The sequence below is a fragment of the Anabrus simplex genome, chromosome 4 (genome assembly GCF_040414725.1).
Source record: "Anabrus simplex isolate iqAnaSimp1 chromosome 4, ASM4041472v1, whole genome shotgun sequence".
In the NCBI taxonomy this organism is placed as follows: domain Eukaryota; kingdom Metazoa; phylum Arthropoda; class Insecta; order Orthoptera; family Tettigoniidae; genus Anabrus; species Anabrus simplex.
Genome location: NC_090268.1, coordinates 139,838,186 through 139,864,735, shown reverse-complemented (window position 1 = coordinate 139,864,735; position 26,550 = coordinate 139,838,186). Strand labels below are relative to the sequence as shown.

At 39.3% G+C, this 26,550-nt stretch overlaps 1 protein-coding gene across 4 annotated transcripts in view; it reads left to right on the top strand.

The window, feature by feature from the left end:
* The window catches only part of CycE (cyclin E), a 104,268-nt gene extending 77,954 nt beyond the window's left edge, over positions 1-26,314 (top strand). For all 4 annotated transcript variants that reach the window (XM_067146314.2, XM_067146315.2, XM_067146316.2 and 1 more), the window contains exon 11: positions 24,282-26,314. In XM_067146314.2, the coding sequence (XP_067002415.2) occupies positions 24,282-24,425 (144 nt within the window). In that variant the 3' untranslated portion in view covers positions 24,426-26,314. The remainder of the gene's footprint in view (positions 1-24,281) is intronic.
* Positions 26,315-26,550: the final 236 nt, after the last annotated feature.

Here is a 26,550-nt window from a genome sequence, read left to right as displayed (position 1 = left end):
CTGAGAAGAGCTTTGTTATATTCATGAAAGGTTGGTGGCATTGACATCCAAGGTTGCATAGGATGTTGTGGGACATGCTGAAGAAAATGTTCAGCAGCAGTAGAACTGCGGTTTAAAAGTAAATTGAAGTGCTCTTTCCAGCGTCTCAGAATGTCTTGATTGTTTGTAACAATGGTGGTATTGTCGGCAGCTTTCAAATTTCCCGACGAAGCACGGACAGGTCCATAAATCGGTTTTAGTCCAGCATAGAAATTTTGCAGGTCCCTGGCATCTGACAAGTTTTGTAGTTCTTTGGCTTTTTTTTTTTTTTTTCGCCAGTTGTTCTTTATTCCCTTAATTTTGGTCTGACATTTCTGCTTCAGCTCTTGAAATCGTGATCTCTTCAACTGAGAAGATGGATCTTGTACGGGGAATAAAAAGTATCCCGCTTGGCATTGATAATGTTGATTATGGCTTCATTATTATCATCAAACCAGTCTTGTCTTTTCCTTTTCTCAAAGCCAATAGCACATTCTGCTGATTGCTTGATGATTTTTTGTAGCGTGATCCATTCACAATCTACGTCATTGTTGACTAGGTTGTGTGACAAGTGGTTCAAAATTGAATTCTGGTATTCAGAGGCAACTGCCTCATTCTGAAGCTTAACAGTGTTGAATTTTCTTCTGGAAGGATGCCTGAGATGGACACGTGGTTTCTGATGGATAGTAATCCTGAGTCGACTAAGAAGAAGTTTTTGGTCTGTCCAATGGTCATCCGTGTTTCTAGTAGTCATTGTAATTGGAATATCTCTTCTGTCGCGTTGCCTGGTAATGACATAGTCAGTGAGGTGCCAGTGCTTGGAGAGAGGATGCATCCATGTAATTTTGAAACGGTTGGGAAGTCGGAATTGTGCATTTGTGATAAACCGTTCATGTTCAGCAGACAGTCCAAGTAGTAATAGACCATTTGAATTGCAATTCCCAACACCTTGATTTCCCATGACATCTTCCCATTGCTGGTTATTACCCACTCTAGCGTAGAAATCGCCAAGCAATAAGATCTTACCTGTTGCAGGTATCTTGGTGGGAACTGTTTTCAGATATTGGTAGAACTGATTTTTTGTATCTTCCTCATCTTTTAGAGTAGGAGCGTAGGCGGAAATAAATGCAATGGCACTATCCTTAGAGAGAGGAACACGCAGGGTCATAAGCCTCATTCACTGCAGTTGGTGTGAGTTGATGTTCATACACTAACTTTGTCTTGACCGTAAAACCAACACCATGAATACGATTTTCTCCTTCATCCCTTCCTTTCCAAAAGATGGTGTATACGCTAGTTGCTTCACTGATTTGTCCTTCACCTGATGGTCTTGTTTCACTCAGAGCAGCGATATCAATGTTTAGCCTTGCTAGCTCATGGGTAATAAGAGCTATCCTTCTTGCGAGTCTATTATTGTCCTTTAGGTCAAGTAGTGTTCTGACATTCCACGTGCTTACATTTAAAATTGTGTTCTTCATTTTCAATTGATTTCGACCGCATGAATTGGGGTGACCCTCTGTGTGCGGTTTCCCAGACGGGTTTGAATGTGACTACCGATTAGCCCACATTTTCTAGGGCCTTACCTCTCCGGGGTGGGCAGCGGTGATCCTAAATAGGCCTGCCCAGTCATAGATGCAAGACCGGATCGCTGAGTAGTCACTAGGTCTCAGGAAGGGGGCCATCACACATCTATCGCCAACGTGCAGGTCCAGACTAGAAGCTCCCAGTTTCACCCAAGACCTGCTCCCACCATCCTTATCCCATTGCCGTTGGACTTTTGAATAGCAAGTGAAATTGCCATTGGCGTGACTTTGTTTAAGGTGGACTGCAACTTGCCACACTATGATTCCAGAGCCATTCACCGCGGCACATATAGCATGAGACATGCGGGATCAAGCACTCGGAACTGCAACGAACTGCCGCAGACTCCACAAAACTTTAGTGCGCCTTTGTAGCCAGTCCGTCTGGCATAGCCTCTTCCTTCTGCTCAACCATTGGACGATTTTGCACTTGTATTAATCCCCAGTATCTGGGCTGCCTCTTCCACCATCTCCACTATACCAAAGCACATCTTCACCGTAGATGCCGTTGAGGTCTTCACCCATAACCCAGGGCAAGGGCCCTCCGTATTTATGACCCCTGGAGAGAGGGTGAGCCCCCAGGAACTGGGCTACCTTTTGGTCTGTGGGTCGTATTGGGTATTTTAACCAGCCCTACATACTGTAGGGGCCCCCTATCCGCCACCTGGGGATGCACTCTAGGGGGCAGGTTCCCCTGGTTATTTATTGGAAGTTAACGCCACCCACAATGGCTGAGGTTATTTGCAGAGCAGCAGTGTAGTAAAGCAGTTGGAATTGTGGTGCAATGCTCAAGTATAAACTGGCATATTGTATTAGACCAGGTTCATCCTGCTACGGATTGAACTAGACTGTACAACCAGCAAGCAGCTCGGTGCCTTTATTTTTAATGAGTTAACAACTTTTTTTTTTTTGCTAGTGGCTTTACGTTGCACCGACACAGATAGGTCTTATAGCGACGATGGGATAGGAAGGAGTTAGAAGGAAGCGGCCGTGGTCTTAATTAAGGTACAGCCCCAGCATTTTCTTCGTATGAAAATGGGAAACCACGGAAAACCATCTTCAGGGCTGCGGACAGTGGGATTTGAACCCACTATCTCCCCGATGCAAGTTCACAGCCACGTTATTTACTCATTTATTACGAAAACATATTCTTTTCTTTCATTTCCATTTTTCTTTATGGAACAGCAGTCTACTGGTATTGCTAATCGACTCTGACATCACCTTCGAATGCCGACGAGAGAACTGACTAGTGGACATAGCTAGGAAAACTATATCTAAGATGATAAATCGCGCACGCTTACTCGCGCGTAATAACGGATGTGTCAGTGATAGTGTAACCAAAGGATAATACATAGTTTAATAATACATTATAGCAGGGTTCTTGTTATATCCCATGCTTGCTATAGCGGACTTCTACTGTACTTTCAAGAATATCAAGAATACAGTAGGTAAGTATCAAAATTGGATTTCTGATATGGGGTGATGCTTAATATGGCGTGATGGAATTTCCTGACATGACATTGGATTTCTAAGGTAAATACACAAGTAATTACAATTGCAGACATTTACCCGGAATAATGCTTTTATTCAGCAGGTTCGGTGGGTGCACTGGCTCAATGTTCTGGGTTCAAAACACCACAAGGTTACAATTGCTTTTTTTTTAGTGTGTGAGCATTCTTCTTTTCTTTTGTGTGTTTTAATTTAAAATGCTAAGTCTTTTCACACTTTTTGAAGATAACAGAAAAGCTGAATCAGAAAGTGTTCAGTATTGACTGGCAAATAAACATTAGCTTTTTGAGCAGCTAATTTGATTTGATGGCATGGGCATCTCTGTATTAAAATAGAAGACTGTTTGTCACGGACATATTTGACAAAGCCTTTATTACTGCCAATTATAGCAAAACTTATACAATTTTCCCAAGGAATATTTAGAGTATTTTAGCATTCTGTAATAAAAGTGCACACCTGACCCCGTTTTAGATTAAAAAACAAAACAGCCAAAGGATAATAAAGCTTGACCTAATTGGCTTCGTTACTAATATCAGTAGGTAAGGAAAAGGCCATGTTTTGTAAATGTCGAACTATGTCTTCTTTTGTGTTACTAGCCTCAAAATTTACTAGTGCCACAACAATACTTTTGCACAGTTTTTGAATCTGGAAACATTGCTTTGAACAAGTTTTCTGCATTTAATTGGAACATAATATTCTACAAGAACTCCTTTCCCGCTATTGATAAAGAAATTTGTTATTGGCTTGTTACTTGGCTTATTTTTCCCATGTGATTTGTGTTTCACAGATTCAGTGCGTCTTCTAGAATCATCTCTACCACCATGGGCCACAGAAAAATCACAATACATTCTACAGAACATGCTGTAAACATTCATTTTTAGAGATACAAAATATGGCCATTTTTCTGTACATCATGATACTTTTGGAGCACAGGATTTTTATTTGCTGCCCTATTGTGGAAGCATAGGCACGCTGCATTGTTGCAGCTCAAAAGCTCTCTTTAAGCACAAAATAATTCGAATAAGAAATCCGGAACAAGAAACGTGTGATCACTGAGTGAATATGGCACTATACTGTGAAGCTGCAAAAGGCAAGATTAACGACCAATGAGATGGCCAGAGCGATGCATGATGGGAGTGCACATAATGCTCTTTGCTCATCGTAGTGCCATTACAGTATCACCCGGCACTTCTTTCTTGCAAACCGGCCAAACTTACGACCATGCCAATACCACTTCACTTCCTTCTTACCATCCCTTCTTCCTTCCTCTTTCTCCACAGTGCCTTCATTCTTTCAGAATGTTGCGCTCTTCCCTCTTCAGTCCATCTTCCCCCTCTGCGCTCTTTCATTTCTTCCACAAGAACTTTTATGTTGAAAAGTCTTTTCCTGAATTGGTCTCTATCACGACATACTTCCTCACCAATTCCTAACCTCTTGAGTTCTTCCTTCATCTGCTTGGCATATTCCCCCTGGCTCTTCAAGTAGTATATTTTATTAAAAAATTGTTTATTTAACCTTGCTGGATCCATTCTGACCATATGTCCATAGAATCGCAGCAGTCTTTTCCTTATTGTTGTTTCCAGGCCTTCTGTTCTTTTGTATATACAGTATAAGTCCGTTATAGCGAGAATTCATAACAGCGAAACATTTACTCGCTATAACGGATTGTCGTTATATCCGATTTTTGTATAAAAGTCGGAAAACCCTTCATGCACTTTAAAATCAGTATGAAACGGCAATCAGTTTGTTCAAAACTTGCGTTTCCGCAGATGATATCCACACTATGGCTTACTTGTTTGTTATTTTTTGTAATCTTATACTACGTGAAAGTGTGTGTTTAATTTCATTCTGAAAAAAATTTGGAACCGTATTTCTCTAAATCGAAGATGAACCCCATTTTTTCCTTCAAAAAATTTTAATCAGGCTCAAAAAGAAGTTTGTAAAATCATATGAATGCCTTGTTGTACAGTAGACCTACGCATTTTTAGACGCCGAACATTGACTCGTCATGCCGCTTTTTTTTTTTTTTTGTGTGCGGCTGCACAATTATTCTTTATTTCCGTGGGTTTAAGGACCATTAACTTAACATTGGTATCATAATACCGAAGAGAACTCATTGAAAATTTTCCGGCAATACCTATTCCATGCGTCTCTACAATACAACGATCCATCACGAAATTATTCTTGCTGTCTATAAAACTGTTACTTTTACGCAGCGTGAGATATAACCGGCTGCCGCTACACACACGTCTCGCTTGTCGGGTTCGGCCAAATTCAGCGGCTAGCGATGTATAGGCCTAATCGCGAACGTTGAAAGTCAACGAACGAGTTTATTACACCACGGCATGGCCATTCCGCCCTTGCGTTTTTCGTGCACATACCTCACAATTTCATCTTCGACTTCTTTAAAGCGTCCTTGTTGCAGACCACTGAATGCATTTTTTAACTGTACACATTTTTTTAGCTCTTTGTCTTCACGCTAACGCCAAATATTGGCTTTAGTTAGGCCTATGCCGTATTTTTTGCGGCTGCACAATTATTCTACATTTCCGAGTGTTTAATAAACATTAACTTAAAATTGGCATCATAATATTGACTAGAACCCGTTGAAAATATGCCGGCAATACCTTTTTCACGTATCTTTACAATACGACTATCCATCAGGAAAATATTCCTGCTGTCTATAAACCTTAATATTACTAAGCGTCAAGTACAATAGACGCGTTATGACTCTGCTACTGAGTAGCCATGGCTTTTCTAAGAATTCGAAGGGTCGCATGTTTTGATGCCATTCTGCAGATTTGAGAAACACACAGGTACTGTACAACCGGTTGTCGCGGCTAGCAATGTGTAGTAAAGAGGCGTTCGTTTATTGTCAACGAGTTCTGTGTGCATGTGAAAGGAAGCAGCGTGGTTACCGCAGTAGTTGCCAGTGGTATCCATTAACTTACTGTTAGGCCGCGAATGTAACAACCCTTGAGTTTTCGCGTGAGATTCTGAGACAAAATTCTTGGATTCGGAGAAATACAGTATAACTCCAGAGATTTCTGTGGCAAACACCTCAGCTTTCTTTTTCAAACAGCATCACCTAACCTAACCATATATGTAGCCTATCATGAAAACATATTTGAAACGCATGTAGAGAAATAACCTCCTCGCGAAAAATATACATGTAAATAGCCGTAACTATAGACGCGAGAAGATATGAAATATCCTCTGAAATCAGTTATGTAGGTACTCTGCCATATCTTGAGGTGTATCACATTCTTACTTAATTTCAATATATAACAGTAAAATTAAGATACTTCAGTCTTTATTTTTAACGAGTTAACAACTGCTATCGGCCGCGTTATTTACGCATTTATTACGAAAACGTGTTATCCTCTTTCATTTCGAATTTTCTTTAGAGAACAGCAGTCGATGGGTATTACTAATCAACTCCAACATCGCCTTTGAATGTCGACGAGAGAGCTCGCAAATGCACAAAGTGAGAAAACTATACCGTACCGAAGATGATCGATCGCATTTTGTTGCAAACGTTTCGGTTTTCTTATTCAAACAGTCACGTATCCTAACTTTATCGTACTATACGTATGATGAAAACACCCTTCAAGCGCCAGTAGAGAAATTATGCCTTTCTCGCTATAAATTTTCATAATAGCCTTTCCGTAATTTAACCAGACGCGACAAAATATAAACTAACCTCTGAAATCAATTAAACGCTCTGTCATATCTTGAGGTGTATCCCATTCTTACTTAATTGCAGTATTTGACCTCAAAATTAAGCGGTCGTTTAGTCAGCCTTAATTTTTAACGAGTTATTATGAAAACATATTTGAAACTCGTGTAGAGAAATAACCTCCTCGCGAAAAATGTACATGTAAATAGCCGTAGCTAGACGCGAGAAGATATGAAATATCCTCTGAAATCAGTTATGTAGGTACTCTGCCATATCTTGAGGTGTATCACATTCTTACTTAATTTCCGTATATAACATTAAAATTAAGATATTGTTTACTTCAGTCTTCATTTTTAACGAGTTAACAACTGCTATCGGCCACGTTATTTATGCATTTATTACGAAAACATGTTTTTTCTCATTTCGAATTTTCTTTACGGAACAGCTTTCGACGGATATTACTAATCGACTCCGATATCGTCTTCGAATGTCGACAAGAGAAATTGCTAGTGCACATAGCGAGGAAACGATGCCGAAGGTAATTGATCGCATGCAATATCATCGTTGGGGTGCATAAATATCAGTAACGGAAGAAATAGCGCGCGCTTAATCGCTCGTAATAACGGATCCGCCAGTGATATGGTTCTCGCTGTAAACGAAGGACGATACACAGTTTAATCTAGGAATTTTGAAGGGACAGAAAAAGGTCATCGCTATAACAGAGTTTTCGTTATATGCCGTACTCGCTATAACGGACTTCTACTGTATCCTTATTTGATCGTAATCTGTAGTTTCCCTCTACCACCCTTGGGCCGTAAATCCTCCTTAATATTCTCCTTTCAATCTTTAGTAGTTTTTCCAGGTTCGTTAGAGTTGCTGTTTCCACCCCATACAGAATCACTGGTTTTACCACAGCATCATAATGTCTTAGTTTGGCATTAATGGAAAGATTATTTTTGTTGTAGATGGCTTTGGTGGCAGTATTTAGCCTTTCCAACTTAATTCTCCTATTTTTTATGGCCTCTTTATCCATCCTGTTGCTGCTGATAATCTCTGCCTGGTATTTAAAGTGCGTTGTGACTCACTTTGCCATATTTCATCTTCATTGTTCTCTTCACAATTCCTGTCTGTGCTCATTATCTCTGTTTTTGTGAAGGAAATTTTTAAACCTGTTTTCTCGGCTATCTCCTGTAGTTCATTTTTTCTGTGTTATTGCTTCCTGTTCTGTCTCAGCAATGCTGGGGCTGTACTTTAATTAAGGCCACGGCCGTTTCCTTCCAACTCCTAGGCCTTTCCTATCCCATCGTCGCCATAAGACCTATCTGTGTCGGTGCGACGTAAAGCCCCTAGCAAAAAAAAGTCTCAGCAAAGAGTTTTAAAAAAAATTAAAAATTGATTTTCCGAAATAAATTTACGTTCGACTATAATACCGTAATCTTCATCATCATCATCATCATCATCAATTCCCCTTTCCCAGCTGATACTAGGTGGGAAGAAATATGATTCCTCTCCACTTTGTCCTGTCTCTCCAACACTGTGTTCCAGTCCTGGTTCCATTGTCCTATGCTGTTCTTCATGAGTCCAGAGTCCATTGAGGGTTTAATGAAAAGATACACGATCTCTCCACCGATGGCAGCAGTATATGCGTTATAGACCCCACCATCAGATTCAAGACCCAGAAGTGCAAGCCTAAAGAAATTGATGCAGAAAAGAGACATATCTATGAACCTACCATTAAATACTTCCAAGAATAATATCACCTCGAGTCCATGACTGTCATTGGTTTAATGTTAGGATCGTTCTCCCTCATCTCTTCCCCCCTCTCATCTGTCTTTCTAGTGCTTGTATTGGCAGTCTTTCTTCTTTCATCATAATACCGTAATATTAGCATAAAATCTATACAAATTACATAAAATCCGTAATCATTGGCTGGTCTGGCATGGTTTAAAAGTAGAAAGAGGAACATCGAACATCTTTAAAACAACACACAAAATGTATTTAAATCTATACTTCGTTATCTTTATTAGCAGATCTATACTTTTTGAACATAGAAAGTGAGTAGTCACATGACTTAAGCTACAGCCACACAATGTTGTGCAGAGCTCAAGGCTGTGCAGTGTTGCAATGTTGTCATGCAGCATCTGTCTGAAATAGGAAATACTTGGTTCTGATTCCAACTTTTATGCGCATATTTTTCTATTCTCCATTCTTCGCACCACAGATGGAATTAGATGAGACATTCTCTTTGCTCTCAATAGTTTGTGTGTTTATGCCAGTAATGAATCCTACATGGCGCACTTCGTATTTACGACTCGCACTCCATTTTCTGTAACATATTTTAACATGTTCAACTTGGAAGATGCTGTAAAACTTGTTCTCTTGCTCGTTTTCACTCCTGCTTGTGTACTAGACGCTTCCTAATTATACATTACACGTGGCCATATGGGTTGCATAGCTCGGAAGCTGGAAGGGCATTGAGAAATCTGGGATAGGGAAGAAAGTAGCCAAGGCCAGTGCACAAGTGGTGAAGTGTGGGTTTTACCATGAACTAAAATGTTGCATTTGTTGCCTGGTCATTTGAAAGATATTTTGTTATTTCTCCCCCCCACCCCCAATTCCTTTCTTCGGATATCCCCTCCGATAATAGTAAAAAATTAAGGAGTGTTGTTATAGATGAGGGGGTGTTAAAGGCAAGTTAATATGGTACTTTAAATATATGCCAGAGGTACATGATATATAATAAAGCATAACAACCATATAGAGAGCAAAGAGCATTGGGGCAAGTACACACAGTTGCCTCAATCCATATGTGTTGGAAAAAGCATCAGAGATTTTTTTTTTTTTTCTGATGGGGAACCTGACCAAACATACCATCGTGGAGTACATGAAGCAGGCCATCAAACAACCAAAGTATCTCAACACTACCCACATAGCAGGCCTCAAGACAGAATAAAAGTCCTTTTCTAGATCATAAAACAGTAAAAAACTGTGGAGAGGTTGCTGCTGTTCTCTGGATGTTTTTGGAAGTTGCCATGTGCAGAACATCATGTTACTTGTGTCTCTTGAGGCACTGAAACCTCACTGAGAGTCAGGAAGAATCTACTGAGAAACAATCTGGAGATGGGTAAGTAGAATACTTGCAAGATGTTTGCCAGCTATGGACAGAGGATAAGTCTCCATATAGAATCAGCTCCATTAGAATTTTGTCTGGTCCAGATGCCTTTCTGGGTTTCCATTTGTTGAGAGGCTCACAGAATTCTTGGTATGAATGTGGGATTGCCATCCAATAGGTAATACATACTGCTTTAAAACGTAAACGTAACTTTCAAAGGAATAATTTGCAGTATATAGTATACTATCATTGTACCCGCGGCTTTGCCCGCGTTTATTAATTTAACACACATCGTTTTGACATAAATTTCATGAAATACATTATTTTATTTTTGAACAGAATTGGAGAAGCACCGTTTTCGAAGATGAACTACAACTTTAAGCGATTGTCCTTGTCCCTGTTTGATGCACATGGCAAAACCCAAATACGTCAAAACTGAAATGGTATATCTGAAGGGATGATTTTAATCCCAGGAATGAATACTACATCGCCTGCGGCGTGTCCAATATTGTCGGTGGCTCCAATAATATTCGGCATCAGTTTCTTGAGAATTGTATTCCTTTGCTGAGGGAAACAAATAGAAGATACACCCGTTGATTAAGGCATAAGAGGACACTAAAAGGGTAAACCTAGGCTCTAAACTTCAGTCTGCGGGACCCCTACCCATGTCTGATATTGCTTCCACGCACTTCTACCAACTTCACCACTTTCATCGTTCTATCAGGCCTCACTTAGTCAACCCATGTAGTCTTCCGATCACAACAGTATTTGGCTTGCAAGACCTAACCAAATTTTTAATGTTGATAGTTTCCTGAACACAGAATATAGAATACATGCATGATCGCCCCTTGCTGTGATCTGACCCCAACGTTGTTCGGTTTGTGAGGCCTAGGGAGTCAACATGGTCTGGTTTTACGACCGAATGTCCTTCGATGATGATGCTTGTTGTTTAAAGGGACCTAACATCTGATTGCCCTTCATGACACCAACGCCGTGTAAAAGAATATATTGAATAATTGCGTATTTCTGCAGTGGTTGGCAGCGTGTAGTGCTGTGTGTAATTCAGAGATACGAAACAGAACGCTATGAGCTAAATACTGTTATTGATTTTGTGTACCAATAACTACTTCTAATGTTTTTGGAGACACAGAGCTGGCTTAATTTTGTTCCGCACAGTTGTTTTAAGTGCCAGTAAATCTGCCGCCTTGAGGCTTCGTGCCTGACCACATTGAAATAACGCTTCTGCTGTCGGAGGTAATAAGCTTGACACACAGCTAGAGGCCGTCAAGCTGGTTACTCAGTCATCAAGTGCCCATCTCTACGGAATTTTTTAACTTCATATCCAAGTATTATTATTATTATTGTTATTATTGTTGTTGTTGTTGTTATTATTATTATTATTATTATTATTATTATTATTATTATTATTATTATTATTATTTGGTCTGTTTTGCATCGTTATTCTCTCTATTATCACTTAACACGTCCTTTTAATGTGATGCACTACGAATCGCATTATTTATTTATTTACCGTTACTTTTCCATTTTCTCACCTTCTCAAAGACCACGGAACTTTGCCAGATCCTGTCTGTGGCAGATTCATAGAAAATAAGTGTTTGATTTGCCTTCATATACCGAGCTCGATAGCTGCAGTCGCTTAAGTGCTGCCAGTATCCAGTATTCGGAAGATAGTGGGTTTGAACCCCACTGTCGGTAGCCCTGAAGATGGTTTTCCGTGTGGTTTCCCATTTTCACACCAGGCAAATGCTGCAGCTGTACCTTAAGGCCACGGCCACTTCTTTCCCAGTCCTAGCGCTTTCCTGTCCCATCGTCACAATAAGACCTATCTGTGTCGGTGCGACGTACAGCCAATAGCAAAAAAAATTGCTTTCAGATATCCTATATTTGTCATGTCGTCATGAAAACAGCTCTTTACATGCATAAAAATTCATCTAAGAATACGCCTAATTAAAAATTTCAGATCTCTGCATGCCGTACATTTTGCTGTGCACCGGACGCATGTACACAGACAAACACTTCTGGATATTACGGATTGAATGTGGTTCCTCGTGTTGGGGACAGAAAATGGCTTCCTACGCCATGGACTTAAAATGGCTCCTTGATATGCGTTCTCTACCTACCTTATGTACATTGCCTAGCGACAGTGACTCTTATGCATATAATCTTGGTGACAGCACGGTGGATTTCATATTCCAATACATGTTTTCGATGGTTTTCCGTTCATAACTCGCTAATGAAAGCGAAAATGAAAATTGTGGGTTCGAGGTGCATTCGGACACCCTTCCATCTACCTAGGTTCAAAATTTCAGATCTCTGCGTGCTGTGGATTTTTCTGGGCATTGTCACGGACACGCACAGACAGACAAACACTTCCTTTTATTATTATATAGATTACATATACAGGAACTGGTTACATAATGTGTTACACAAGTAGAATATTGGTCACAAAGAAAAAGCTATTTAGGGGGTGGAAAATACCAATTAAACAAGGACTGATCCTATACCAACTTGACTGAGAAACGACTAGATGGGCAGGAGAAGAAAAGGTACCCTATAGCAAGGGCTGAATTTGACTACTGCAACGCCTCTGGGCCCAAATAGTTTTCTCCTCCCCTTCCTCAAATTTGATAAGACAAAATTCAATTACTATTATTTTTATGTAATGAATAAACTAATACAGTAGAGTACCTCTAAGGTAAAATATCAAACATTAATACAATTAAATAATACCATATTAATAATAATTCCAACTGAGAGGGCACACGGCTGTCAACTCTGCACAGTTCACACATATTCACGATGGGAGTGGAAATTCTCATATTCCATTAACTGCTGATCTCGGTGCTTCCAGTCATTGAAGCCAGTTGTAGCAAATTGGAATGTTCCTCCAAAAAGTGTACAAGGAGCACAAAAACAGATCAATGGCTGCAGGAATAAACCAGATACTCAACGTTTCATAATGCCTCCATTTAAAAGCTTTCTCTCAAACTAAGTTTTTTAGAAATCTCTAATTGTCTGGATCCATCCACATAGAATTACAGAAATATTGTCCTGATTCTGATTCAATCCTCTTTTAGCGTCGTAGTCTCTAGTAACATTATTCGTAAGCCAAAAATAAAGGTAATTGTTTGGTTTAGAAATACCTTCTCTTGGTATTCATGATTTTCACTTACAGTTCCAACAGGGGATCAATGGAAATGCAACTAAAAGTGGGCATACACTCATCAGAGTTTTCTGTGCTGTTACCATCATTCTTATTTTCGTCATTGCACAAGAGGAAGTTGTTTGAATTACATTTTGGGTTCTGTGGAAGAAAATAAGTCTAATTTTGATGTTTAAGAAAACAATTCACTTCCCTTCCTCTTCTCTTCTACTGATCTGTGATAATTTACGCTACTTCCATAATCGTCTTTGACCACTCATGTTGTGTATTTAACATGAAAAGACTTACAGCATACATACATGCATACATACATTATCATTATAGACTGTTATGCCTTTCAGCGTTCAGTCTGCAAACCTCTGTGAATTTACTAAACGTCGCCACAATCCTCGATTTTCAACTAGTATTGTGGCCTCATTTAGTTCTATACCTCTTATCTTTAAATTGTTAGAAACAGAGTCTAACCATCGTTGTCTTGGTCTACCTCTACTCCTCTTACTCTCCATAGCAGAGTCCATTATTCTCCTAGGTAACCTATCCTCCTCCATTCGCCTCACATGACCCCACCACCGAAGCCGGTTTATGCGTACAGCTTCATCCATCGAGTTCATTCCTAATTTAGCCTTTATCTCCTCATTCCGAGTACCATCCTGCCATTGTTCCCACCTGTTTGTACCAGCAATCATTCTTGCTACTTTCGTGTCTGTTACTTCTAACTTATGAATAAGATATCCTGAGTCCACCCAGCTTTCGCTCCCATAAAGCAAAGTTGGTCTGAAAACAGACCGATGTAACGATAGTTTCGTCTGGGAGCTGACTTCCTTCTTACAGAATACTGTTGATCGCAATTGCGAGCTCACTGCATTAGCTTTACGACACCTTGATTCAATCTCACTTACTGTATTACCATCCTGGGAGAATACACAACCTAAATACTTGAAATTATCGACCTGTTCTAGCTTTGTACCACCAATCTGACATTCAATTCTGTTGAATTTCTTACCTACTGACATCAATTTAGTCTTCGAGAGGCTAATTTTCATACCATACTCATTGCACCTATTTTCAAGTTCTAAGATATTAGACTGCAGGCTTTCGGCACAATCTGCCATTAAGACCAAGTCGTCAGCATAGGCCAGACTGCTTATTACATTTCCACCTAACTGAATCCCTCCCTGCCATTTTATACCTTTCAGCAGATGATCCATGTAAACTACGAACAGCAAAGGTGAAAGATTACAGCCTTGTCTAACCCCTGTAAGTACCCTGAACCAAGAACTCATTCTACCATCAATTCTCACTGAAGCCCAATTGCCAACATAAATACTTTTGATTGATTTTAATAATCTACCTTTAATTCCATAGTCCCGTAGTATAGCGAACATCTTCTCCCTCGGTACCCTGTTGTATGCTTTCTCTAGATCTACGAAACATAAACACAACTGCCTATTCCTCTCGTAGCATTTTTCAATTATCTGGCGCATACTGAAAATCTGATCCTGACAGCCTCTCTGTGGTCTGAAACCACACTGAGTTTCATCCAACTTCCTCTCAACAACTGATCGCACCCTCCCTTCCAAGATGCCAGTGAATACTTTGCCTGGTATACTAATCAGAGATACCTCGATAGTTCTTGCAATCCTTCCTCTTCCCTTGCTTATAGATAGGTGCAATTACTGCTTTTGTCCAATCTGAAGGTACCTTACCAACACTCCATGCTAATTTTACTACTCAATGAAGCCATTTCATCCCTGCCTTCCCACTATACTTCACCATTTCAGGTCTAATTTCATCTATTCCTGCTGCTTTATGACAATGGAGTTTATTGACCATCCTTTCCACTTCCCCTAGCATAATTTCACCAACATCATTTTCCTCCTCATGAGCTTGGCTGTTCGCAACACCACAAGGATGATTTCCTTTTACATTGAGAAGATGTTCAAAATATTTCCTCCATCTCTCCAGTGATTCCCTGGGATCTATTATGAGTTCACCTGAATTACTCAAAACACTGTTCATTTCCTTTTTCCCTCCCTTCCTAAGATTCTTTATTACTGTCCAGAAAGGTTTCCCTGCTGCTTGACCTAGCCTTTCCAGGTTGTTACCAAAATCTTCCCATGACTTATTTTTGGATTCAACAACTATTTGTTTCGCTCTGTTTCTTTCATCTACGTACAAATCCCTGTCTGCCTCGACCCTTGTTTGGAGCCATTTCTGATAAGCCTTCTTTTTACGTTTACAAGCTGCTCTCACTTCATCATTCCACCAAGATGTTCGCCTTTTCCCATCTTTACACACAGTTGTTCCTAGGCATTCCCTTGCTGTTTCTACTACAGCATCCCTGTATGCCACCCATTCACTTTCTATATCCTGAACCTGCTTACTGTCTACTGTTTGAAACTTCTCACTAATCATATCCATGTACTTCTGTCTAATTTCCTCGTCCTGGAGATTTTCTACCCTTATTCGTTTGCAGACAGATTTCACTTTCTCTATCCTAGGCCTAGAGATACTTAGTTCACTACAGATCAGATAGCGGTCTGTATCATCGAAAAATCCCCGGAAAACTCGTACATTCCTAACAGATTTCCTGAATTCGAAGTCTGTTAAGATATAGTCTATTATGGATCTGGTACTCCTAGCCTCCCATGTGTAGCGGTGAATAGCCTTATGCTTGAAGAATGTATTCGTAACAGCTAAACCCATACTAGCACAGAAATCCAGCAAACGCTTCCCATTCCCATTAGCTTCCATATCTTCCCCACATTTACCAATCACCCTTTCGTATCCTTCAGTTCTATTCCCAACTCTCGCATTGAAATCGCCCATTAGCACTATTCTATCCTTGCTGTTGACCCTGGCCACGATGTCACTCAATGCTTCATAAAACTTGTCCACTTCATCCTCATCTGCACCCTCACATGGTGCATACACGGACACAATTCTAGTCCCAATTCCTGCAACTGACAAATCTACCCACATCATTCGCTCATTTACATGCCTAACAGAAACTATGTTGCGTGCAATGGTATTGCTGATAAAGAGCCCTACCCCAGACTCTGCCCTTCCCTTTCTAACACCCGTTAAGTACATTTTATAATCTCCTATCTCTTCCTCGTTATCTCTCCTTACCCGAACATCACTTACTCCTAGCACATCCAAATGCATCCTCTTTGCTGACTCAGCCAGTTCTGCTTTCTTTCTTCCATAAGCCCTGTTACCGTGTTTTAGCGGTAGGTAGAGGCGTAAGAAGGTGCGGGCGTGAATGGGTTTCAAACTACGGAATCAAAGTTAATGTAAAATTAATTTAAAATTTAACTAGGTTATATTTTCTTTTCAAAAACCAAGCAATAACAAACATGGCAGGTACAATGTAGCAAAACAAGGGGAGATACAATATTTTCAGGTTTTGGGCTTCACGCCCTGACTTCAGCGATCAGCTCAGTTTTACCACAAACACAAGTTTTAACAGAGGGGCAGAAAACCCCATTCATCCCTAGGAGCCCCTGGCTCCGAATTACACAGAAAAGCCTCCACGAGGCATATGACACTCCATTTTCAAAAGAGCGATCCGCTCTTAAAATTTAAGCCTCTCAAAGGCCACACCAAACTCTACCTTCAAGCTGTCCTCTAAGGACGTATTCACAGGGGTAAAATACCCAACCTACAGAGGTCTATTACATGAAAAGAAGGTTGATTACATGACCTCTAAAATAACAATTTGAGAGGAGGCGATCTTGCACTCCTAATACACTTTGTTTTTTAAAACCTAATCTGGCTCTGGGCCGCTAACGCAAGGGCTAATCCCATACTACAGAGGTGACTTAGAGAAGAACACTTTACATTACATAAACGAAGAATAGTTTGAGAAAATAAGTTCACCTCAAAACAAATGTGAGTGGGAGCTCGAGAGGGTTAGCACTCTCTATCCCAATATGTAGCTTTACAAGAAAAGATGAAAAGAGTAATTACATTTTAGGAAAAGGTTACATGATGGAAATGCTTCGAACCCGCCGCGAGTGTTAAACTGCCGACCTAGCAAGAAAAGAAGTTATTAATAGGCCATTACCTGGTGTTGAACGGCTGAAGAAGAAAGAGGCGCTTCCCGCCTCCTGCTATGTACTTAATACACTGGAAGATGGAACAGAAGTGGCCCGGAGACCCCAAAATCAGCAGTTTATATCCTCTCGCGGAAGATTCTAGGCGTTAGGGGAAATAAAACACCCTCCCTCAAAGTTTTTATTGGCTAGGGAAAAGAAACCCCTACATAGAGGAAGAAGAAACACATTATTGGTGGAAAATTAATTAAAGAAATTCGGGATTGGCTAGATCCAAAATAAGGGGAAAAAGAGGGGTATACAGCCAACTTAAACCATGACAGAAAGAAATTTAACAAAGAACAAACTCTTGAAATAAAAATTTCTCCAACAAAATAGTTCTTTGATTTCGCACTAGGTTGCACTATTGTAATTCTTCAGTAGTGTCCTCTAGAAGAGAAAGTTCACACTTCTTACTTCAAGCGAAACAAAGACACATCAAAAATGACACAGTTCACAAACTCAAAATTTTCCACGTGGTGACATCTTCTGAGAAACTAGAAAATCAATAGAGTAGATAAAGTTCAACCTTCCTCCAGAAGAGGAGTTTCAACTGGCGCAACTTTTAAATAAACGGTGTAGGGGTGTACCGCCCGGTACAAGCCCCATTAATATTGATAGCTCCCCATCGAATTCCATTTCGTTCGCCAAGTTGTTTCCAAGGAGTCCCTCGCCTGTCAAATGGGAGTGGGACTCCATTACTCCCATAGGTCCGAGGCTTGCTTAAAGTGTTCTGAGCTCGGTAAATTCATGAAGCAGGATGCTACCCTACTTGCACATAGTCCAAGTGAGGATCTCTCCTCTAACGGGTTATGGACCACCGGTGAATTGTATAGTCCTAGCCGCCTGAGCACAAGGAGGGCCACGACTCAGAATATGTCCGAGATGCCCACTCCTATTCCATAGCAACTGGTATCCTGACTATCAGGACCACTTACTAGGCCACTCAGCCGTTGCCCATGGTTCACGAACTAGGACGTGACTACAGTAATCCACAAACATGAACCATAAAAAGACTTGCAAAATGAATAAAAATGGCTTTCACTTGCACGGACTTCCTGGTATTATGGGAAAATTCGCGATTCACTCAACATCACGCAGTTGCCTCTAGGTGGCGTTGATTCTCCGCTTGCTTGACGAAGTTGCAGCCTGGGGTTACCTTGATACCCATATGCAGAACCGAGGGGCTGTGTTTCTCCATTTTGGTGGTATTTATAATATTATTTTACCAACAGCTTTTACATAAGCGGAATGAAAATTGAATTATTCATGTCGGGAGCTTTCGCTTTTGAGTACTACGGAAGTACTCTAAAATCTTTGTTTCAAACTATTAGACCTTTTCATTTTTGCCTCCCCATAAATTTGCCGCCCTGGTTCCAAGCCCATAAGGTCCATGCCTAAATACCACTCTGCCTATAACACAAGAAAAGAAATGTACATTGGGCCAAAAATCACAATTATTCACTCTAAGGTGCATAAGATAGGAGAATTAAAAAACACAAGGATAGAATAATTTTAAAATGGTTGGTCGCAAGCAGTGACCTGATTCAAAATTTAAATGGCCACTTACCATAGTTAAGCAAGAGAAAATTTAAAATTACCTGATAGATCCAACTTAAGCCTTTTGTACTGAATCACACAATACAGATATTTGTGTTGCACTGAATCCATCTTTGTTGATTGTTGCATTCCGAGGCAAGAATTCAATGAGCAAAAAGCCTTGACTGTCCCAGAAAACCGTGCACATGATCTTCCGGGTTAAAAATGTTTGTCTGAATTTCTTACTCACTGGTGGCATTGAATGCCTCCACTCCAAGGATTGCTGCTATGATTCAGGGTTAGTGTGGAATACCCGTGTCTGATCTCCCGTAACTGTGTGGTTTAACACAGCATCACCTTCCTCAGCATATCGCATGAGAATGGCCAATGCTCTGCCCATTCGTTTGGTGTTGTGTTCTTCCTTGAAGTGTTTTGGCGCCCACTGTGCACACGATTTCCGAATTTGTATGTGTGATCTGTCATAATATGTAGAGAACAGACTTTGAACATTGTGGGGGTGGGGGAGCAGAGAGAGTGATCAAATTGTGTACCATCTGTCCTCACAAAGTTGCAAGAGGAACAGGCTGGGTTCCATCGTGATTGTTCATGCATCGAACAAATCTTCACCCTGTTACATTGAGTTCCAAAAAACACTAGCTCTCAATTTTATTGATTTCAGGACAGCTTTTGATAGTGTCCATTGGGAATCGTGGATCGTTGTAAGAAGCTATGGTATCCCAGGCAGATTTATCAATGTCTTCGAAAGCCTGCATCATAACAGCAGCTGTTGTGCAAGGACCAATAGTAGGACAACTAACTGCATCGTCGATACAAGGATTATCACCCTTTCTGCTTCTTTTCACCGTTGATTTTGTAATGCAGAAGGTGCTGATTGGACCAAGTGCTGGAATCACCTGGAATGACCACATGCAACTTGCTGATGATGATGCATTGCTGGTGGAAATCGGTACCTCTCCACAAGACATAACTAAGGCGCCGTTCACACTAAGGCGATATAAGATAAGTGATATATAGTAAGGAATATATTGCTACGAAGGTTCATGACACTGGGCAATAAATTGGCGCGACCTAGGCAATAAAAATTTGGTAGGAACACAATTCTCACTACATCAGTTACAAATATGAGTCCAAGTGAGGAGGACGTTGTAGTGGCTTATTGGTTCAGGCGTAGGATGAGAAGAAAAAGGAAATATTAAGTACATCCCTACAATCTTACCAACCTTCACCCTAGCTCCCGAAAGCTGTCTCAACATGAATCAAAATTCAGGGAGTTTTATAGAATGAATCCTGAAAACTTTCATTTTCTGAAAAGCCTAGTGTCACGAACCCTTGAAAATAAAGATATACACTTCAGAAAGGCCATTTCTTCAGATAGAAAACTTCTGATTACTATAAGGTAAGTAGATATGAATATAAAAAGCAGTATTAATAAAATTTAGCAGTTTTAATTTGTGTTTTTTTTTTTACGAATTGTATCAATCAGTTCCACTAAATTAATGAAAGGTATTACAGAATTGTCTTCTCTTCTTCCCGTCATGTTCACAGCTCGAAATATCATACGATACTAATTGCTGAAGAGACTAGCAAGTGGCACTTCGAGAGATATGTCACTTGCGATATGTTGTGCAATCGCGCAGTTAAGAACCTTTTTTTATCGCCTCCCTTTAGATTTCAAGTGTCTGTCTGTGCGTATCGTGTAACGCTTACAATATATCACTTATCTTTTATCTCCCTAGTGTGAACGCGGCCTAACAGCTTCGAGAGTAAGGTTGGAGAAGTTGGACTATGCATTAGTGTTGAAGAGACAAAAACTATGCTGATCGGTAATCATGCTTACTATCACACCAATCACTGTTGGGAAGCAACCAATCAAATAAGTGATACAATTCACTTACCTCGGTAACATCATATTGCAAGATGGCATTGTGGCTGTATTGTAGTTGTCAGTTACGGAATTGGCAAAGTCTCAGCAGTCTGTCAGCGCTTGTGACCCATTTGATCCTCTTTAGCGCTCTATAAAAGAAACGAAACTCAAACTTTATAAAACACCACTCATGCCAACAGTGATGTATACCAGTGAATCATGGAAAATTATGTTGCAGACAACATGGAACCTTAATATATTCCACCTGTGTTTTTTACACAAAATTTTGGGTGTCACTTGGCGCCATTGAGGCCATTTTGTGACAGGGAGACTTGAGGAACCGAAAAGATATTGTGGTAGAACATCAAATGCATCTCGCTGGCCATATTCTTCCCTTACCGGAGAGCTGATACTCGAAGAACACAGTGCAATGGGAGCCACCAAGAGGCAGGTGGAAGCCAGGCAGACCCCATGAGAAATGGCACCAAATGTTCAAGACCTCACAACAATTACATGTGGGATATGAAGAACACCACTTCGAACAGAATTCATCGGCAGAAGCGTGGCTGCCCTATGCACTTCACCAGCGATGATATTCACACTATTATTTGTATTAGTGCTTTTCAGTGTGAAAAATATGTGAATCAGTTTTACAAAGATTTGTCGGTAATGCAGACATGCTAGCTCCCCCAATTTAACCAGAATATTCGTGTTTTTAGTCCTTCCTCCCTCTCGTCCGGATCACAGAGACCGATTTCCTGGTTTTGAGAGCAGGTTTTGTATTCTTGTATATTCAAATTATTTCTGCCTTTTCCTCGCTAGTTAGAGGGAATTGATGATTGGTGGTCATTGGTAGGGTGTTCCTAAACATAGCAGACTCTCTAAGGCGATGCTTCCCATTTTATCATTTTAGACATAGGAAAACAAAGTATGAGACAATCTTTTGTAGTTTTTCACAGATTAAAATACAGTTGAGATCAATGCTTTTTTGGAAAAATCTATTTAATCTGAAAATCTGTTCAGCAAGGCAGAAGTTTTGAGTAAAAATTATGGTCCGAGTTTCTGAAAAGGGCTAAGTCAGCTGTGGTGCCTAACAACAATCAGCACTAATCACATAGTGTTTAGGATGAGGCATAATGTGTTCTTAAGCTCAGATACGTGTGGTATTTTATATCTATCTATCTATCTAGGTATTCTGCCTTATGGCAGGTCTTGTCATGGGATGAACCTCTTCCACTGTTGCCTGTCCTGCGCCAAGTTTTTCATGTCCGAATATTTATTTCCTTGGATATTGTCCAACATTTGATATTTTTTCCTTCCTCTTCCTCGTTTGCCTTTCACCATTCCTTCTATTCCTTCTTTCAGTAAACAGTCCCTTCTCAAACAATGTCCGACCCAGTTCATTTTTCTCCTTCTAATGGTTTGTAAAATACTTCGTTCTTCTCCAACTCTTCGTAATACCTCCTCATTCCTTACCCGGTCTTCCCATTTCACTCGTTCTATTCTCCTCCATACCCACATCTCTAGTGCCTCCAATCTTCTCTCATCTTTCTTTCTCAATGTCCAAGTCTCTGCGCCATACAGCGCTATGCTCCAAATGTAACACTTAGCAAGTCTTTTCCTCAAATCTTTGTTTAGTGGTCCACAAAATAATTTTGATTTTTTCCTAAAGCCTTCTTTTGCTATGGCAATTCTTTTCTTAATTTCTGTTGTGCAATACATATCATCTCTGATTATACTTCCCAAATACTTGAAGTTACTGACTTGCTCTATTTCTTCTCCTCCTATACTTATATGACAACTTCTACCTTTTCCTCCAATTATCATACTTTTGGTCTTCTTCTTATTAATTCTCATTCCATATTCTTCTAGTTTCATGTTGAGTTTATCTAACATTTGTATCATTTCACGTTCGCTTTCTCCCATCACAACCATATCATCTGCAAATCTTATACATTCTACTCTCCTACCTCCAACACAAACTCCACTATTTCCATTAAAACTTTCATTGATTATTTCTTCGAGATAGATGTTGAATAGTGTCGGTGATAAAGAGCATCCCTGTCTTACACCTCTTCCTAATTCAATTTCTTCACTCAACTCATCTCCTATTCTCACTCTTGCTCTCTGGTTTATATACAAGTTCTTTATTAGCCTTCTATCCCTCCAATCAACTCCATGTTTCTTCAGGATTGTCATCAATTTGTCCCATCTGACACAGTCAAAAGCCTTCTCAAGGTCAATAAATACAGCATAAACCTTCCTGTTTTTCTCTATGTACCTCTCTCCTATCACCCTCAGAAGTCCAATGGCGTCTCTTGTTCCAACTCCTCTCCTGAAACCAAACTGTTCTTCACCTATAAAGTTATTCAGCTTTCCATATATCCTTCTGTTGAGCGTCCGCAGTAAGACTTTGGCTGCATGTGAAATTAGACTCAATGTCCTATGTTCTTCACATTTTTTGCTGTTCTTTTTCTTTTCCATAGGGATTAAGATGATTTCACTGAAGTCCTTTGGCCATTTTCCTGTCATGTATATTTGATTACATAATCCAATCAACTCCTTTCTCCCTTCATTATTTAACGCTTTTAACAGTTCAACAGGAATCTCATCTATTCCCACTGCTTTTCTATTTTTCATCTCGTTCAGTGATGCTTCGATCTCTCTTCTCAGTATGGTTTCCCCTTTATCATCCTCTTTAACCATATCTTCCTCCTCTAATTCAAGTTCTTCTTCATTTGGTCGATTGTCCCGATCATATAGCCATTCTATGTATTCTTCCCATCTTTTCATTATTTCTTGGGGTTCATATATCATTGTGCCATCTGTAGCCTCTATTTCCTTATTGCTGTTGTTCCTTCTCTTTTCTCTGAATACTATATTTGTTGCTTCCTTGTACATCAAGTCATATTTCCCTTCTTTCTCCAGTTGCTCTATCTCATCACACTTCTCTGTCAACCATTTCTTCTTTGCCTTTTCTGTTTCTCTTCTTAATTCATTATTTAACTTCCTGTAATTACGCTTTCCTTCTTCTGTATTTACTGTTTTCCATTTCCTGCGTTCCTCCATTTTACTTATCATTTCTGATGTTATCCATTCCTTCTTTGCCCTTTTCCTCTCCTTGACTCCAAGCGTTTTCTTAGCTGCTTCTTTTATCCCATTTTTAAAAGTTTCCCATCTCCTTTCTACATATATATATAGTGTAGTATAATGTGTTAAATATTCATTAATTGATACAATTTGTCTTAAATGGTGCATTGTAACTGGTTGCAGTATGTTGTAAAAACAATTATGAATTTTTTACTTTTGAAAGTTGAGTATCTGGTCATGGCTTATCCTCCAAGAAAATGGCAGGAAAGCATGTTCAGAATATCTCTTTTCATTCTCAGTTTCCTTCGCGACTTCATTTGTTACTCTGGTCCTCCTTGTCTTTTCTATCCTACTTAAAATTACATCTCGCTGACCTAGGGATTTTTTCTCTCTTGTCCCTTTTCTGTCCAGGTCTCTGCTGCATGTCAATATGGGGCAGTAATACATCTTAAACCATTACATTTCCTTGGTACTTCTTTGTCCAGATCAGTTTCCTCACACTCGGGTAAAATGAATTTCCATGTTGTGTCCTTTTACTTATTATTTTATATAACATCTGCACTGCGTTTTTTTCTTTTTTCTTTCTAGGAAAAGGCACAGGAAAGACTTGAACTTCAAGCAAATACTGCAAGCAGTCCTGTTTCACCAACCCCTGGCCTCCTCACTCCACCATCAAGTCACAAGAAAGCACCAAGTAGTTTGAGTACGCTGCCTGATGAAAGCAATACATAATGACTAGCATTCTGGTTGTGCAATGTGAGAAATGTTATCAAAATGAGATGCTTCTGCCAAGTGTGCCAGATTGCTAGAACATATTCTTGCGCAGTAGTCGAAGGATGTGTCGGGCTATGAAAGAATCTGGTTGTATATTTACATACTCATGTCAGCAGGATGTATCGTGAAAACATGTCGCAGTTAACGTTAACCAGCCAGTATAGAAGTATGGCAGGTAACACTGTGTTAGATGGTTCTGGAGAACAGCCATCTGCTATGAAAACGGTTATATGGATGCGAAATTCGTTCATATTGAATGTAAAGTTTCTGAAGTATTTCCATATTCCTAAAAACTTCATTTTGCTAGCAAAACGTGTTAGCTTTACTAAAAATGTTGGAATTAACTCTGCATTGATACTTCACTTACTTTCTCTCTTTGTAATTAATAAAAGTAAATTACATTGTATTTTTTGTTTTAAATACTTTTACAGACAATTATGCTCTTAGGTATTTTTAACCTTTTTCTAACCATTTTTAATGTGTTAGTTTCACTAACTGTTGCATTTTGTATGTTCTGATTGGCATATGCATTGGCTGGAGTTTTGTCTGATCAAAACTGATGTATTATGGAGACATTTTGACTGGAAAGAAGTACAGTTCAATACTGACATGCAGTATGATTACTGTAAAATATCTAATTCAGCCATTCTGGGGTAGTTTAGAAAATATATTAATTTTGCAGTGAAAGTATTTATATGACAATTCTCTTCACGAAGTTAGTATTCTTAATCCAACACAATCATTGCTTTTCATTTAAATTACCTAAAAGTATATTACACCAAATAATACAATTTTGAGCTATCTAACAGCTACCTTCAAACGCTTTTTGAATCTAGTCGAATCAGTTTGAGCAGTACTGGACCGAGCAGTAGCGACATCTGCTCCCCACCTGTGCTGTTGGAGTTGTTTTAAGCACGTTTTATTGTCTTAGCCTGTATATGGTACTTTTTTTTTTTTTAGGGATGAACAATTCTACACCTATAATTTATACAGAGGAAGGCCCGTATATCTCATTTGAAGGCACATAGGTCTATGTGTAGCTTGGTGTTCAGTTTTCAGCTTATAATTTAGTGAATCTGATCACAGTTTCACCTTCGTTTAAGACTGATCCACAGTTGGATGTGACCTTTTCATTTCCTTTAATTTATAGCAAACTTATCTCATTTTTAAAAAACCTGTCATTTTAACGAAGTTCATGAAATTATTTGTTTTTATCATAATCTCACTGCCATTTGTGTGAAGACCCCTGTTCTTGTATTTTTTCCCCCATACAGATTTTATATATTCATAAGAATGAATCGAGGTTTTGAACTCTTTATCACGACTGTAAATATCATCGATCGTATGTCTGAGTGCGTTTGTGTGTGTGTGTATATAATGGTTTACAGATTGTTCTTATACTATTACGCTTTTACTCAAATTCAGCAACTCGTGAAATCTTTTTTACGGGTGAAGAGGGAGAGTTGCATTTGGAACGTAAACAATATGCATGTCGTATATGTATCTTTTGCTATGAAATTTTATCTTGAAAAAAATATTGCTCCAATGAAGATGAACAGTTTGATTTTTATGTTTCTTCTTCAAGATTGGCATAATTTGTAATCTTTAGAGGGAAGAAAAGAATTTTTGTTTCTTTATAAGGTAAAACTATTTTCGTTTGAATTTCATATTATTCAGTGTTCGTTTTGGAAAGGAATATGTTCAGTGTTTTTTGTTTTGATATAGACCTATATTTTGTGTCTAAAGAATTATATTTGTATTGTATAGTATACTGTGAATGTCGAATTGTATATTATACAATATTTTGAAGAAGTTTTGGTAGTGTATTTAGATCATCGTAAGGTAAATAGAAGCATATTAATTGCTATATGTCTTGTTTACTTAATTCAACTTTCCCTCTCCCATCCTCCATGAACACTTGTCCTCAGTGAAACGTCCTTATATGTATGACCTAATTTTCTCCTTTATTCTTTAAAATGTAATCCTGCCTTTTAAATCTTCTCAGGGTGTACCATGGAACTTCAAAAATATGTTCAGTGGAAAAAAATAAGTATAGTATCAGCTACTGTGTGCAGTCAATTTA